General features: G+C 25.4%; 1 protein-coding gene across 2 annotated transcripts in view; it reads right to left on the bottom strand.

Annotated features, from left to right (window-relative positions):
• The window catches only part of LOC129975740 (beta-1,3-glucosyltransferase-like), a 34,218-nt gene that overhangs the window by 14,781 nt on the left and 3,134 nt on the right, over window positions 1-16,303 (bottom strand). For both annotated transcript variants that reach the window (XM_056088927.1, XM_056088926.1), the window contains exons 3-9: window positions 14,448-14,545; window positions 12,374-12,453; window positions 8,776-8,881; window positions 8,558-8,694; window positions 7,704-7,758; window positions 3,773-3,889; window positions 1,074-1,143 (exon numbers count right to left, since the gene is read on the bottom strand). In XM_056088927.1, the coding sequence (XP_055944902.1) occupies window positions 1,074-1,143; window positions 3,773-3,889; window positions 7,704-7,758; window positions 8,558-8,694; window positions 8,776-8,881; window positions 12,374-12,453; window positions 14,448-14,545 (663 nt within the window). The remainder of the gene's footprint in view (window positions 1-1,073; window positions 1,144-3,772; window positions 3,890-7,703; window positions 7,759-8,557; window positions 8,695-8,775; window positions 8,882-12,373; window positions 12,454-14,447; window positions 14,546-16,303) is intronic.

The following is a 16,303-nucleotide window of genomic DNA, read 5'->3' as shown; positions in this document are numbered from 1 at the left end:
TTTATTGATATCAAAAATGAAATAATTTTGAAAATATATTGCAACAGGTTAGAATTACGAAATTCATACTGTAACATAGTAAACTTTATGATATTTCCTACAAATGTTAGGTTTTAACCATTTTAAATTTCATTTCAAATCAAGAGAAAGAGAAAGTATACTTTCGATTTCTCGTCATAGAAAAAAAACAAACAAAGTAAACTGTCAATTTCTCATCATAGTAACAGATATCAGCTCTATGGTTTCAAGCTGCATTAATAAGATATTTTTCTTAATTTTGCTTTATTCTTAAATGATAATAAAATTAGAATAGGGTTTGTAATTCAAATTACTACTATATATTTGAAGAGAAATTTCAATTGTAATACATTAATTTGACTTCTTTCATAAAAACAATGAATTTTCATATAAATGAATTTTTATAGTTTATCACTGTAAAGTGGCAATAATATACAAATATGTTTTTTTAATCTAATTAAACATATAAAGAAACATAAAAATAGCAATTATAGATCATAGCTTTCCTCCTATCTTTCTTAAATATCCAATCAATAAAATCTCGAAGAAGATTTTTAAACAAAAATCAGACTAAATTTACTAATTTAAATTAAAGATTTCAGTGAATCCATGTTTGCATTACTAAAAAATTTGTAATGCTGGAAATAAATAATATTTTTTAAATGTCTACTCATTAAGTCAAATTATGATATAATTATTCCAGAATTAAAATTATTGAAATCCGTATCATTCTGAATGTAAAAATAATCAACAATTCTTAATTATAATTGAAAAATGTTTTCCTCATCTAAGGTTCAAATACAGTTAAGAAAATAAAAAAAAATCATATTAACTAAACAAAAATAAAATTAACAAGTTACAATAAAATGTTAATGGAAAGTTCAAATTATAAGAGATTTCTGATATAATGACAAAACAGCTTTCCAATGTTGAAAATTCCAATCAGAACAATTGTTGCCAATGATTTTTAGCTTAATTTAGGACCAATGTCCACAGTTACTACAGAACATTATATTAAAATTGGAGTTTGGAAATATCTAGAATAACACACACACCTCTATCTTTGTGAAATTTCTTGCATGTTTTAACACCAATGGAAATCTCCTTTGATGATATTGCTGTACCCTAAAATAAAGTCATAATTATTACTAATTAAATGAGATAATATATATTTTTGACAAAAACCATATAAATGGGAATAAATCTCCCAATTCAATGATAATTGGCATTCAACAACAAATTCTAACCACCAACAGTTTAAATCAAAGGATAATTAAATTTAAAAATTTATTAGGCAGCATTAAAGAATATCTAATTTTCATAATTTTTCCAAAGATCATTAGCCAAGATTTTCCGACACTGAAAACAATCAAAGATTTGGAGAAATACATTATTTATATATTCTTGAGATGAGAATATATAAATAAAAAGATAAATTATACAAACACATTTTTGAGTTATCTTTAACAACAATTTCTAAATATAAAAGAGCAAGCAACCCATCCCTGCTAGAAAATCAAGGAAAAAAGAAAGGAACTAAAAATATTAAAAACTCAATGAAATGAAATAATAAGAAATACTGTGCTTAATCTGTTAAATGGGGAATTAACTTAAAATCAACTCATTTCACATTGAAATATTTCGTCATACCCGGTTAACAATAAAATATCAAAATGTTAGATTTTCAAAAGCAAAATTATCCATGCCCAATTTATTTCCTTATTCTTTTCAGCCATTACCTTTTCCCGTAAATATGAAGTTATTAAAAAAAAATTATACTGATTACAGACCAATAAAATCTGCCTGCATTCTACTTTTATAAAAGATTTATAAATCTAACATTTGTTTGCATTAAATTTTGTCTAAAGAGCTATTTAAAAATCCAATTTTTGTCCCGTTTTTACAGTTAAAAACTTGATAAATTGCATGTAAAATAGTGCTTCTAATGAACATAAGACTAGAAGTTATAAATATCATGGTGTTTCCATAAGGAAACAGAACATTTTACTGTAACAATATATATCCTCTGCACTTTAAAAAAATCAACAAAATAGGGATAAGCTATGTTTCAGGCACATTTTTTAACCTTTGATTTATTTTTGTTAAATTCTGAGAACATAAATTAATATTTTTATTCACAAATTATAGATATAAATTTCACAAATTCGTTCAATGAATTCAAAGCATTTTAGTTATCAAAAAAGGTGAATAAAATTAATTAATTAGGTAGCTAGAATGAAACAATAGAAGAATATTCAAATACAAACAATATAAATTATAATTAATAAAATTAGAACTTATATAAATAGAAAAATACAAAATTTCCTAATTTTAAGAATCATAGTTGACATACTAAAATTAACAAGTTCATCTAAGACATTCTATTTTTCTAAAAACTCCAAGAATTGCAGAGCAAAACTTCCTCACTGAATTTAATCTTATTATTTTAAGTGAGTAATTCTTGTAAATAAATAAATTAATTTATTTCATAGTATCTCGGAAACGACTCTAAAGATTTGGATCAAATTTTATATTTAGATAAGGTTTTGCCTAATAAGTTTATTTATATAGGTTATTTTTCCGAAAAAACACAATTTTACACACAAAAGAGTACTTGCATTGTATACATTGTACTTTGTGGTACTTGCATTGTTGCCATAGGATGATAACCTACTGGTACCTCAAAATTTTTTGAGAAAGCGCTATATGACTTTACCCGAATACGATAAGTGGCTCACATCCAATGCAATTATTGCGTTAACTAATTCGAACCACAAATTAAACTAAGTGCATTCATGCTTTTTTTCTTATTTCAATTATCAATTCATTTGTGGGTATGATTGAAAAATATTCATAAGTAATCAATATATGATTCATATCTAAATATTTTCTCCGAAAAAACAAGATTTCGCAAAAATAAATAAATAAATAAAAATAAGAACCATAAGAAGAATCTGCTGAGCAATTCTTCGGCTTCTCCATCCTTATATTTGTTATGCATGATAAGTCTGTTTGGCTCCTTGTTTCCATTCTGAGCCTTTTTATTTTTATTTAATGTTATACAATTTGCTGATTGCATTTCTTTTAGCAAACAACTGTAGATGCATATTATAAAAACGTTTTGATTCTCTCTTAAGGAAAATCGCTTTAAAGACTTTGCAACAAGATGAGTCGCAATCCTATGACCGAAAAAAAAAGCAATTTAATGGTTGATAAGATAATAACCAAATCTAGAAAACTATTTCCTTTATAATTTTTCTGTAATTAATTTTTAACAAGTTATCTTTTTATAGAAAATATAAGAATATTGTAGTTTATATTCACTACATTTTCCCCAACACCAACAGTTATAAAAAAAAACGTTTTTTAATTTGTTACATATTTTTATTTATTGCTTATGTTTAAATATAATGTTGATGTCTTATCAAAAAAAAAATTTAGGTAAATTTTATAAAATTTGTTTCACGATTTTATTTATTATTTTACTCTTTTGTTTAATACTAGAATGGTAACCTCCATGCATCCTTTCCCTAAAAATATGAAAAATCGACTCCAATTCTTGGTCTATTTTGAAATACTGGTGTATTTAATAAAATAAGAAGTATTTTCATTTATTAAGATGAAAACAAATGTAGAATAACTCATGCTTTCACATACAAATTTGAGTGCACAAGATGATATTGCAAATGTTTTTTTTAAAAATACAGCAGTTCAAAGAAAGCTATTTTTAAGTAATTAAGGGAAATGAAATTACACAGTCTAGAAAATCATCAGTTATCCAAGTGGCACAGGCATCCGAATCTTTCTTCAAGCAGAGTTCTGGCTCATGAACGAGTTTAACAGCAAAATTATCCCAAATGAATTTTGCTAACTATAATCAAAAAATTAATTCATAATGATTAGTATTAACAAACAAAAATATTTAAAGAAGTTATTTTATTCATATCATAAAAGAATAATTTGAAAAGGAACAAAGAAGCTAACCAACATTTGTATGGATGTTTTGTCCCAGTTTTGAGTACATTTTTTTTATTATTATTATTTAATATTAAAGCATTTGAAATAGAAAATTACCTTATAAAAAAATTCAAGAAATTCTACATTTTTCACAGAGATTCTTACTATTTTTATTAATACAATAATACCAAGACCTCTTTACTTTTATCTGAAAAAATATTGCAGAAAAAAAATTTTAATATGTTTTTAAAAATCATTTATCTTTTTAAAAATCATTTTCTAGTAACTTTTAATACCATATAATCACATTTTTTCTCTTTTTGCTGTATATTTTGCCAATATCCATTCTTTCACATTTGCAGGCAAAAGGAAGTTCAAAGAAAATTTACAACTGATTCAAAATAATATATAATGCATCAAAAAAGTATTTAAACATATGATATTGCTAATAAATTTAAAATCAAGCAAAGCATAAATCAATATAGAAATCTGTCTTATTTAATTAAATATGAGCTGCATTTGCATTTGAAGTGTTTTATTTATTTTCATGATGTCAAATTTTCAGTAGGATCCCACATTTAATTCTTAATTTTAACAATTTTACTAATTGATAATCCTCCTTTCATGAATCATTTAAATAAAATAATTAACAAACTAATATGCAAAGACAAATAAAAAAAAATAGCTCAAAATAATAGAAGATATAGTTGAAACATGTAGCAAAATAAATTCATGCTTCATCAAAATAATTTATATTTTCATATTTATTTATAATAAGAAAATGAATTAAAAAACATCGGAGTTATTTATACAAGATTCCATACATTAATTTATAAAGTTACAGAGTGCACAGGCAGAATCTGGTGGAAAAATTAAGTATTTTTAAACATTTTTTAAGCCCCTTAGTCAAAAAAATTAAGCCCCTTTGTGCACATAGACATATGAAAACCTGTATGTTATCTAAGCATATGACATTTTCTGTTTTATAATAATGCACGGTTTTTAATAAATTTTTTTTAAAAAAAATTAGCTTTAAATGTTTATTCTTTAAATTTTAATAATTTTTCGGTATTTGCACAACATCTTCTATTGTAAACAAATTATGTCTTTTAGGTTTTTGATAAGAACATAAAAAAAAGATTATGAAAATGAAAAACTATCAATACCAAAAAATCAAGTCAACTTTTATAAGATTAACAACAAAAATGTGTCATTTTTTTTCAGTATTTCTCAAAATTAACAAACTACTAATTTATTTAGATGGATAGATTATTTCTGAAAATATCAACATTGATGCAGAAGCATAGCTTGACCAAACAGTTTGTATTTGATTTTTATATGTGCAAAAACGAATAAGATTCGACACAGCTGGCATGAAAAGTGTGAATTTCCTCCTGTATTAACTTGTTATAATTAGCCATTTTAGTTGCAGTCTTATAAAGCTAAGAGCAAAGCATTGCAAGATGGCTATCATCATAAGACTGGTAAAACTGCCATGAAATTGACGACAGTACAATGCCATGTTCTAAATGAATTTCTTAAATCAATTTTAAAAGAATATATATATATATATATATATATATATATATATATATATATATATATATATATATATATATATATATATGATTATACAGGGTGTCTCAAAAACCTTGAAAGCGACTTTTATTCCTTAAATATTGATCGTAGACATATACTGTAAATTTCAAAGTTGCGTAAAAAAAGGTGCAAAATGTTATGAAACCGGTACAAGTTATCGAAAATTATGAGGACACTAATGTCGAGAGTGAAAAAAAAAATCGTCTCTTGAACAAAAATTAGAATTAGCGATAAATAAAAAAATTTCAGCAAACCAAAATACAATACAGAAATCAGCTATATCCAAAACCAATCGATGAGAAATCGATTTATTTGAAGATGAGGGATTTAGAGGTAAATACTTGGAAAAAGTATATCGCGCATTGCTAACAGTACCACCAACTACCGTAGATACCGAAAGAGCGTCTTCGACAGCTGGTCATTTTTGCACAAAATTACGTTTCAGGCTTGATGACAGGACAAGTGATGAATTATGTTTTTTTAAGATTACATTTCAAAAATTTGTAATAGTACCACAGACTTAATAGTGATATTTACACTTTTTTTGTGATTTAAATAAATAAGATGTTCCTTTACTTTTTTGTGATTCTTTATATATATTGTTATAACTTATAAGTTACGAATTATTTTTTGTGATATTTACACTCTCTAATAAAACTGACAAATAAAACAAAGAAACAACTGTGTTTTCTTTCTTTTTCTAAAACTTCGACTACCGGTGGTATCCCAGTATTAAGATCTAAAAAATACCGAATACCGGTATTGAACTTTTGGTCCGATATTGCAATCACTAGTTGGCGTACCTGGATCTATTTCACCCTGGATTCCTTATCCGAATTCTTCCCTTCTCTTGGTTTTCTTCCCTGATAAACAAGCCTTTACAACTATGTTTTCTATTTATTTTATTCAGCGTGTGGGTAAAGAAGACGAATAAAATGCCTCCTTTGTACTTCTTGAGACAATTAAGAGCTTTTTTAAGCACTTTTCGCTACGCACCCTGTGTTAAGAACCTTTATTATGCATTTCTTACAATAATAGCGTCATTGCTGGTAAAAAGATTTAAAGCAATTCTTAATTAATGCTAAATGGATGCTAGTTCAACAAAAATTTCGGTTCTATCTCAATTAAGAGTTAAGATCTGAAGATTCTATAAGAAAATCTCATGACTCGTTGGGAACTATAAAATGGGATGGGCTCATATGAAGACACATGACAGAACAGCCATATTTAAAAATGGGTGCACTTTGAAAAAATTCTCATTATTATGGAGTGATTCAAAAGATGCACTGAGTCACCATTACAATTGTCTGGGTCAAATTATCTACCTACCGAAATTCCATGGTTATAAGCACAACAGATGCACAGGGGATACACATAAAAACATATACAAACACATACACAAGCAAATTCTTTTTTTTTATCAATAGCTATAAAATAAGAAAACAATATTCACTGACATTTTGTTGGATTTGAATTTTCAAAACAAATTTCGCTTAATCATTTCATTTCATAAATCAAGGATTTTACAAAACCAATTACAATTGCAATCAGTTCCCAATTTTAAAATTTTTTCTATAATAGAAGTATATTTCAAATTTTAACTAAATAAAAGAAATTTGTTAAATCCATTTTTTTCCCCTCATTTTTGCATTAAGAAAGAGTTTTTATAACAATGGCAAATATTAAAATCATTATAATAATATATCATTAATATAAAAGCCAAATTAAAATAACATTCAATGCTGCAATTTGTTTACTGTTTCAATTTAATAATGTGTTTTATCCAGTCAAATCAATTGATATGTTAAGACAACTCACCCAAATAATAAAAATGGAGAGTATTCTAAAAGTTTTTTAAATTTACTTTGTATATTCAAAATATTGAATGAAAATTAGTTGAGTGTAAATATGAAAATGGCACTTTACATACAAAAAAAAAATTCATATACTTATAGACAATTTTAGTTTCCAACTATAGAATAGAATTTAGAATTTTTTATGAAGGTTTGTTACATAAATTAATTAAAATAATATTTTTATAGAAATTACATACAAAAATAAACAAAATTTAAAAAAATAATTGAAATTAACAATTAATTTATAATTCATAAAAGAAGCAAATAAACTACCTCATATTTTGGATCAATAGAAAAATGACAGTTTTTACATTTTCCTTTCACTAACCTGGAATAAAAATGAAAACACAAAGTACAGATACTGCAAGTCTTAAATATTAAAAAAGAGAGAGAGAGAAACAAAACGGTGAAAGGCAATATATAACACAAAAATTTGCTTTCAAAGAAGTACTTTCAAGCTAAAAAATACAATACTATAACAGAAAGACATTTCACATTAAAACAAAATTTTAGAGGACAATCTTAAAGTTAATTGAAGAAATTTATAAGCATATCACATAATACAACTATTAAATCATGAAATTTTTTTCAATTCTTTTTTAAGTAAAAAAAAAGCTTTTTTAAAAAAAATTACTTTGTTTCTCTATAATTTTTATGTATAAAGACAGTTATACAATGGCAGACTATAAGAATACAAACTATATGTTTTGAATGACAGAAATTTTTAATGATTTCATATAATAAACAGAGAGAAATAAATAGCAGTCTATCTTATTTAAAAATAAAAAAAATATTGAATGAAAATATATCACAACATTTATTTCCGTTCCATTCTGAGAGATATACAGCAGTTAAAGTTACAAAACAAGATATTTTGCATCAATTTTTTTAGTAGAAAATTATTTTACTTTGCTTAATTGTACAAAGCTAGGCAATACAGCATCAAGTTCAAAACTTAATGTTTTGCAACCACTACTATCAAGCTAAAAGAAGAATTGTCTAGTTTAACTTTTTCTTTTTAATTTGAGTGTATTTAAATGGATTGAAATATTTTTGAAATGAAACAAACTAATTCATTGGAAATAAGGTATTTATATAGCCATTAAATAATGAATGTGCATACATACTTCTTAATGAGAGATAAACTCATGAAGAATCCAGCAGAAAAATGAGGATAAACAATAACAGAGTCACCTTCAGTTGCAGCAAAATGATGAATTATAGTTGGATGGACATCTTTTAGAGCATATCCAGCAAAAACATTCTACATTAAAAGCAGGTTGCTAAACACAATAAAATTTTAGCAGATTTAAAATGAATTCTATTTTTAAACTATTTTTCTTACTTGAGATGGATCATATGTGGAAATAATTCTTATAACTTGTCTAACATTAACATGCGAATGATCTTCAAGGAAGAAAATCCATTTCACATTCTGAAGTTTTGAAAGCCTGTAAACATTCCAATATATATTTTTATATGCAATATATTTAAAATAAACTGTTATTTGCATTAAAGAATAAAACTTAGAGAAACTTTAAAAATGGACTATAAAAAAGATTTCATGTTTGTTTTATATTTAATATGCCATTTCCATTCATCAATCAGTTTAGTAGAGATATTTATCAATGAAAATATTTAATTGGTATTTTTATATTTGTTTGCTAACATTCATAGAAACATGTGATTAAATTTTAAAAAGTGTATTATAAATAAATATTATATACTTACCCACATCATATCGCTATTTTAAATATTAATTTTAATATTCAAATTATTCAACTGTCAAACAATAATAAAAATATTAAATATAGCAAATCTAAAATTGGTTTTCATTCTGAAAATTCAATTCATTTGAGATGGGAAAAATCCTTAGAATTAGAAATGCTGATTCTAGTGAAAAAGAAAAATTGCAAGATGAATAACAGAAATTGAAGATTGATGTAAATAGTTTTACTAAAAATTTGTCCCTTGCAATGGATAAACAGAAGATTGATAACATTTTTTTTTTTTTTTTTTTACTGTTTTTAATGCAAAAAATATTGTTACATTAATAATATCGCCTTTTTTTATCATTTTTATTCCATGTTTTCAATAGTGTTCATTTCCTCCAAGTTTCATATGACTATTTTCATTCAGTCATTGCCTGTTTTTTAAAGGAAAAAAAATCTGAGAAACTTTTTTGTAAACAAAAATTGAATGAAAAAAAATTGCTTTTGGTTTACCAAAACAATATGCATAATTTTTTTCCTCATCTTTCTTAGAGAATGGACGAGTTGGTAAAGAGCTGGGAAGTTGAAAAAGAAGAAAAAAGAATATTAGCACAACAAACAATGCTTATGAATCTGTACACAAGAAACTAACATTTAATTCTAGAATGCATGACTTATCATTTTTTTAACAAGAAAAATACATGCGTTTTGAATAGTTGCATATAATTTAGGAAAATTATTTAAATTATTTTAGATTATTTTTTCTGGTTAAATTTTAACTAAACAATTGAAATGTGCCAATTTGGCTACATTGTGAATTAAACAATATAATCGTGTTATAATAACTCTGCAAAAAAAAAAAGTTCCTTTTTACTAATATATATTTTACAATGAAAATAAAATATTTTGATAATATTTTTAATAATAGAATTATTCATACAACAGACACTTTAGTATTTTTCTAAGTATCCAGTTTAAACTAATTCTAGTTCTGCTCGTCATATATCGGTGTTTATTGCAAATGTTTATGAAAACACATTTAAAAAAATATTTCCAATCATTCATTGTTGCCCTTTGAAACAGTCATGTGAAGCTTATAAATGGAAATAAAAATGTGTAGCCAAATGGCTACATGATGTATTGAAGGGTTAATAATTCACATGACTGTGAATTATTAATCTCCAATTTCCAAAAGAGAATGTTTGTCTGTTAATAGAAATATTAACAGCAGTTATTTGTCATTAGAGGAACTAATGGATTGTATGCTGTTTATGGAAAAATTTCCATAAGCAGTTGCCTAAATTCTTTTAAACTGAAAAACATAAGAAATCACATAATTCTGATGTTAACAAGCAGTGAATACTCGAATTAAAATAAGACTTCAACAGTTTTTCAACAGCTTTTTTGAAGCTGCTTCTTTCTTTCTTTTTTGTATCAGTCATCATAGTGGTATTGAAGATGAGGTATATATGATTAGTGAAAAATTGAAAAACCTCGCATTAAAGATGTTATACTTGCAAATTCACTGAGAAATATCTAAACAAAACCGATAACTTGCCACTCTCTAAAATACTGTCATACAAAGAATTGAAACAATATTACATTTTTATGATCTATTTAGCTCTAACAAAGAAGCAGTATTTCAAATAATTGCATTTGCACTATATATATTAAAAATGTCACTCCAACTTACACATCACTATCACCATGCATGTATGCTAAATATATTTGTAGACATGCAACATGATGATATAAAAACAAAAAAAAAATTGATAAAAGCAAGACAACTAAATTCAAGGTTATTTGTTTAATTATACAAAAAAAATCCTCATTCGAGCATGACACTTCTTTCACATTCAGATGGTTCTTAGAATATTAGATAAATTCTTCAAATAAAAAGATTAAGTTTGATTTCCCTTTATTTATATGAACAAAATCATGAATATGTAGTAAAATTGTGTAATGAAATAAGATTGAAATGTTTGAAAGATATATTTTTCATTCATACTGAAGCAAATTTATAATTACATGGACTGTCTATAGACAAATCGAAAATTGAAGAATAAATCAATGCATTGATTTTTAAATTAAATATGAGGCCCTTATCTGTTAGAAAGAAAAATGTGCAGTGTGTTTCAAATTTAAGACATGAAATGTGAAAAAGAATTTAAGTTGTACAGCAATGTTAAAAACACATCCCAGAGCATCTCTATAAATTAAAGGGGGGAAAAACCCTTATAAGAGAATATTTTCTAGCAGAACAAATTATATGTGAATGAATTTAAAAATCCATTTGTGTATTATGATGCAGCTTCTAAATCTTTGGTTACAAATTAATACAGAATATCAGAGTTGTTGGCAAAATCATTATTGTTTTGATTTCATTCAGAGTAGCATTTTTATATGAAAAGTGAGGAACAAAAACAAAATATGAGACAATGCTTAATGCAAAATATGAAATGTGACTGCAATTAACATGTACAGAGCAAGATTTTAAATGCTTGTGTAAAAAAATGTAAACACATCCCAGTTGCTAGATGTGATGATGTAAGAGTTTTTTAGTTTTATTTCTTTCCTTTCTATGGTAGGAACATTTTTTTTATTGTAACTCACTTGTAGATTATTAATTTTAAATGTAGTGAAAAAGCTTCTAAATTCTATAAAATGAATTAATTGCATTACATAATTTAATCATTTCTCAATCCATATTTCATGACAATTCAATGATCTATTTGATGAAACATATAAGAAAACATTTTTGTCGAAATCAGAAAAAAGATATATTCAGTATAAAAAAAAGTCATTTATTTATTCAATATGACAAAATATATGATGAAAAAATTTGAGTGTAATTAGGAAAAGATTTTTGCTTCAAAGAATTATAAAATGTTAAATATATTTCAATATTTTTATTTTTAATTACTTTACTACCTCCAAATTAGAAAGTTAATGAATGAGCTATTTGATTTTTTTATATACAATTTGATCTGCTTCATTATTTTTTAATGGAAGGAATATAGTCATTATATTTCACTACCTGCCAAAGTTTTTCAGGTTATATATATAAAATTCAAATAAGTTAAATTCAAATTATTAATGATGCCTAATAAAAAGGGTGAAAAAGAAAGAATATACATAATACAATTGAAAACTTTTTATGTGTTTGTAGCAACATAAAAAACACAATAACTTGCAAGAACATCAAAATAAATAAATTATAACATTTAATACTTGCTAAACAGCGGCCATATAATCCAATTTCCTAAAATATCATCAAAATCCTCATGATTTTTAAAGACTTCTACATGTATCTGAAATAGAATAAAATACTTAGTTACCACAAAATATATACACATTCATATGAGATAAGCTCTCTTTTTAATCTCACATTAATGTGAGCTCTTTTAATAAGAACTGATCATTAAAAAAGTAAACTTGGGGATACACATAATCAGGATAATTTTTTTAATAAACTGGCAGAGAAAAGTATATACAGATTTCTAAAAAAACAAACAATTTGGAAAAATTAAAGCTGATGTCAACAAAAATTTTAATTAAAGCCTGCATTATAATGCATTCAATGAAATAATTTAATAAGTTCGACTATAACAATGTTCAATAGCAATAAATAATTCACAATTTGATTTCATTCATGTATTAAACATGCATATTTCATTCAATAAAAATTTAATGTGTGTTCGAAAAAATCACTGCCTTTTTTTATTTGAACTTAGATTGCTAAAAGTAAGGGAATTTTCACAAATTTAATCAAGACATATTCCTTACAAAATAAATTCAGCAGCATTTTTTTTTCACTCAGTACAGGATGGTTGTAATCAAAATGACCCTACTCAGACCCGTTCAAATTGACAAACTTCATTGAAACTTGGTTTATGTATTATTATAAATGTATTATTATGTATTATAAATGTATCATTATGTATTATTATATGCCCATTACCAATATGTTGCTGGCGATTGGTGCAAATGAAATGTACGCTGAACAAATGATGTGATTAAATATAGTTTTGTGTTTCAAATTTGCATTCTTTGTTCTTTATGCACCACTTGACAGTCGAAATTTGAATAATTAATTTTTATTACATATATCTTTTCTATATGGTTCAGCCAACATATATACCAAATTTCAACAAAATATGACAATCAGAATGATCTACATAAATTTCAGTAGGGTCCCTTTAATTATAATTACCTTGCAGCAATCTCGGATTTGGAATTAGAGGATTCTATGTTCGAAACTCAATTCTACTAAAGATCCAGTGTATAAACAGGTTTGGAGAATGTTAAATTTCCTGTAGTGAAACATCCTCATGCTGATGAGCATGGAAGTTTAAAAGAGGATACTAGTTTAGGTGTTGTCTTATCATCTACTCCATGTTCCAAATTTATAAAATCTGTCTCCAAATGCATCTTGTATTGCTTTCAAAACAAGATATTAATGCAACTAATTATTTCATTATTAAATAACTTTATCATAGACAGATAGTTGCTAAGTATTTAGATGACGTTTATTAAGTTCTTTACATTTTAAGAAATTATCAATAAAGCATAAATTAACTACTCCCCCCTAGAATCTATTAAATATTGATAAGTATTGAGTATTATTTTTCTAATACAACTAGACGATGTGACTATTAATCAATCACAAAAGGAAATAATTATTTATACAGAAGAAAATTTGACTTATGCATTTAACAAAGTGGCAACAAATTTAATTAACTATCAATAAAATACACAGGAATACAAGCAGCCATACTACAATTTCCTATTCATGTGCTCTGAATTTATATTCATGTGTACCCATTTTTCTTTAAAGTTATGAACATTTGATAGAAAAAAATAACACACATGCCAAACCTGTATTTTTTTAGTGAAACATAGCATCACTCTCAATGTTTGGCTGCCTTTATGCATGTGTGCTTTGCAAATATGCATAAAAGAAGAACTGGCTCTGAGTATAATAATACATTATAAATGTATCAACTTTTAATAATCACTGATGAAAAGTCAGTTAACAAGTCAGTCAGTTACAGTTGCAGTAAAACACAAAGGTACTAGATATCAAAGTTTTGGTATTAATAGGCAATAAATATTTAATGGAATACAAACACAGGATAAGGAAGAACAATTGAACTTATGAGCAAAAATTGCTTAAGTAATTACTTGCTTTCCTAGTCAATGGATAATGCACGGACTTAAGTAGTCAAAACATTGCATTTATTATTTCTATTAAATTCTCAGTAAGAATATATTTTATATTTTCAAGAAAAATATATTGACTTACATTAGAATTGAGATTAGAAGTCTGATTCAGGATGTTGAGTTTTAGAAGTTCAGCCAATTTCTGGTGGTATGTATTGGATTGGCTCAATATTACAAATCCTGAGAAGAGAAGATTATCAAAAAAAAAATTTTGAATATTTAATTTCTTTTTAAAATAAATTCATTTTTTGTTTTAAATGGAAACTTAGTTTACTTTTGTTATAACTAATAGATAAAAATATGACAAGGGTAATTAATTTAGCTCTAAATTTAGGGAAAAAAATCCAGCTTCTAAAGTAATTTCAAGATTATATAAAAGTCAAATAGAACTGCAAATAAAGCAACAGTTACATACTATGCAGTTATATTTTAAATACTAAAGGAGACTATTGGATCTGTTTTCTACCTGACTGTTAACATATTAAAAGCTAGACTATTTGATTCAGAATAACTAAATTTGTTACAAATATATTTGGAATGTTCACCTTAAGAATCGAATAGTCTAGCCTTATCTTCAAATAGAATTTTTAATCAATTAAAAAATTGATAACATTTCATACTTATTTAGTGACAACATCCAAACATATTTTCATATAAAAATAGTTTCCTTTCCAATAGTTTCCTTTTCTTGAAATATTTTCCATTCTTTTTTCATCTTATGGATCAAAAACAAATGTTGTTTACCTTCCTTTCTTGTCTGGTAATGACGTCATATCGTTTCCTACATTAAATTCTAAAATTCTAAATTCTAAATTCTTAAAATTCTAAAAATTATCTTTTCAATTATGTATGTAAATTTTTTGTGCGTGCGTGCGTGCGTGCGTGTGTGTGTGTGTGTGTTTTTTTTGCAATCTTAACAGACTTTTGAACATGATTTGCAACAATAGTAACATTATTAAAATTTATTTCAAATTTCATTGTTCCATCAAGTTTTTAAACCTGTTTTTCTTCTGTTAATGAAGATCATTATATATCAGACAATTTTTTTCAATCAAGGATTTTATGATTAAGATATAGGAAGTGATTTTATATCTTATAAATAGCAGACTATCTTTCTCTTTTTCTATAATTTTAAACATAAAATAATTTTATTTTGGTGTGAGAAGCAGTTTGTAATTTTTATATGAATTTAGAAAATATTTATAAATTCTAAAGTGACAGATATTTTTAACTAAGTTTTTCATAAAACATTGTCAATTCCTCTTATTTTAAAAATGTTGGTAGCTATAAATTAATTATTTATAAATGCAATATATATATAAAAATATAAAATTTTAATCACCACATACAGTGGCTCAAAAAATTGAGAGTACACCTTACTTTTACTTGATAAATCCGACTTTCAATTTAAATAACACATTACCGAGAAGTGCAAACATGTTTCTATTTTTACACAAAACAAATGGTTTAATTTAGAGTAAAAATAAAGAAAAATCAATGAAAAACTTCTAAATTTAAGAGTTTCAGAAGCATTTTAAATAACCATATACAGATTTTTGCCTAAAAAATTGAGAATACACCAATGAAATTCTTGTAATATCTGGCATAGAAAGAAAGTGTCGGTATTTAATTGCATGTCTTTTGGCTTTTATAATGGGCTCTAAACGTCGTGGCACCTATTCAATCAATTTTTGGTGATATCTGAAGATATTATATCCCATTCTTCTTCAACCACTGGTTTTAAATGGGTTTTGGTTTTAATTTTGTGTTTTTGGACTACTGCTACGAGTGTGAACCAAAGATATTCAATGGCATTGATGTTGGGGTACTGTGGTGGTATGTGTAACTGCTGTTTATAATAAAAAAGACACCATATTTTGACGTTACGTGCATTCTGTTTAGAGTCGTTGTCCTACTGGAAAATGAAATTTCCATCTA

The sequence above is a fragment of the Argiope bruennichi genome, chromosome 7 (assembly GCF_947563725.1).
Source record: "Argiope bruennichi chromosome 7, qqArgBrue1.1, whole genome shotgun sequence".
NCBI classification, from domain to species: Eukaryota; Metazoa; Arthropoda; class Arachnida; order Araneae; family Araneidae; genus Argiope; species Argiope bruennichi.
This window is presented reverse-complemented; position numbering and strand designations above follow the sequence as displayed.